Source organism: Sarcophilus harrisii, chromosome 6, assembly GCF_902635505.1.
Source record: "Sarcophilus harrisii chromosome 6, mSarHar1.11, whole genome shotgun sequence".
In the NCBI taxonomy this organism is placed as follows: Eukaryota; Metazoa; Chordata; class Mammalia; order Dasyuromorphia; family Dasyuridae; genus Sarcophilus; species Sarcophilus harrisii.
Genome location: NC_045431.1, coordinates 250592881 through 250594891, shown reverse-complemented (window position 1 = coordinate 250594891; position 2011 = coordinate 250592881). Strand labels below are relative to the sequence as shown.

At 33.5% G+C, this 2011-nt stretch overlaps 1 protein-coding gene across 1 annotated transcript; it reads left to right on the top strand.

The window, feature by feature from the left end:
* The first annotated feature begins 587 nt into the window (after positions 1-587).
* On the top strand, positions 588-1559 carry LOC100932910 (olfactory receptor 8K3-like). Its single transcript, XM_003773884.2, has one exon. It carries the CDS (start codon positions 588-590, stop codon positions 1557-1559), a length of 972 nt encoding a protein of 323 aa, XP_003773932.2.
* Positions 1560-2011: the final 452 nt, after the last annotated feature.

Sequence of the window (2011 nt, the reverse complement as noted above, 5' to 3'; positions counted from 1 at the left end):
TTGTTGCTTTTCAATATTTAATTCTTGTTTGACAGAAAACATCTTATCTTAAATCTTAGCTGACCAATCTCACAGATAATTTCATGGAAATAAAAAAAATATGGAAGATTGTATACTGCTTGTGGCTGGCAGCACAATAATTTTTGTGATATAGGCTATTTTTTCAGAGTAACATTAGGAAAATAAATTGCATGAAGTTCTATTATATTACAGGAGAGAGGCAAAAGAGGAAAGGAGAAAAACAATTTAGAACTCAATCTTACAAAAATGAATATTGAAAATTATATTTACATGTAATTAGAAAAATAAAATGCTACTGAATTAAAAATTAAAAACAAACAGAAAATGAAATGTATTAAATAAATCAATATTTTACACAGGCTCAATTTTATTGTAGAAACAATAAATGAATCTGTCAGTGGTGATTGAGGTGAGGTTATGCAAAGCAAGGGAATATTTGCCTAACCCCTTAATATCATATTTATCAGTGAGTATTCCCAAATATCCTACACATAGAATCTCTAATGATTAATTCTTCTTTGATTCACACAGCATATCTCTTTTTCTTCTTAGACCACTTTCCTTAGATGGAAGAAATGGATAAATGGAATGAAACCACATTTATTCAAGTAACTGAATTCATTCTCATGGGCATCACAGATCATCCTGACCTGCAGATCCCTCTCTTCCTTGTGTTTCTCATCATTTACCTGGTCATAGTTCTGGGAAACGTGGGATTGATTATCTTGACTAAGATTGATTCTCACCTGAAAACTCCCATGTACTTTTTCCTCAGAAATTTGGCATTTATTGATCTTGGATACTCCACTGCAATTGGCCCAAAAATGTTAGTTAATTTTGTAGTGGAAAAAAATACCATCCCTTATGCTGCGTGTGCAACCCAGTTAGTTGTCTTTATAACATTAATGATAAATGAACTTTTTATGCTATCAGTAATGGCTTATGATCGCTATGTAGCAATCTGCAATCCCCTACTATATATGGTCATCATGTCAGATAAAATGTGCTGTCTCTTGGTTTCCATCCCTTATCTCTACAGCTCCTTTGAAGCACTGCTAATTACAATTAAGATTTTTAATTCATCTTTTTGGAAATCTAACATCATTAGTCATTTCTATTGTGATAGTCTCCCCCTTTTAAGTATTTTATGCAGGGATGCAAAGGATGTAGAATTAATTCTTCTGAGCCTTTCTGCTTTTAATTTGATTTTCTCTCTGTTAATTGTTCTTGTTTCATATGGATTCATTCTTTTGGCCATCATTAGGATGAATTCTGCTGAAGGCAGACACAAAGCCTTCTCTACCTGCGGCTCTCATCTCACAGTGGTGGTTATCTTGTATGGCACACTGATTTTCATGTACCTGCAGCCCAAATCAAATCATTCCTTTGATACAGACAAAATGGCTTCTGTCTTTTATACCCTGGTTATTCCCATGCTGAATCCTTTGATCTACAGTTTGAGAAATAAGGAGGTAAAAGGTGCTTTGAAAAGAGCCCTGGAAAATCACTGCAAATGCCTTCTTTGTGGTACCATATAGAATGAGATCTTAATTTGATATTAGAAGCAAAAGCCAAACCTGTGATATTTATTTTATTAGATTTGTAGGAAAATAATTTAAACTTATAGAAATTAAAGCATGTGCCCTTAGTTAAATACCTTTTAGTGGAGGGAGAAAGATGTAAATCTAGCTCTCTCTAACATGCATTATCAGACTACACATTTTTCCTTTTTCCCCATTCACCAAAGGATTAGTATTTTGGCTTACTCTCCATGCCCTTCCTCCTCCATAATCTCTCTCACATTTTTTCATTCATCTCTACATCCTATATTCTGAACTATAGGGTAAAAGCAGAGACATAATAGGAAAAATATCATAGCATATTCATGGTAAGAATGAAAATGGAAGCCTTAATGATGTTCATTTTGGGAAGGTATAAACCAAACCTTCCAAATAGGCAAGCAGAATCTTAATCTGCATCATGGAATAAT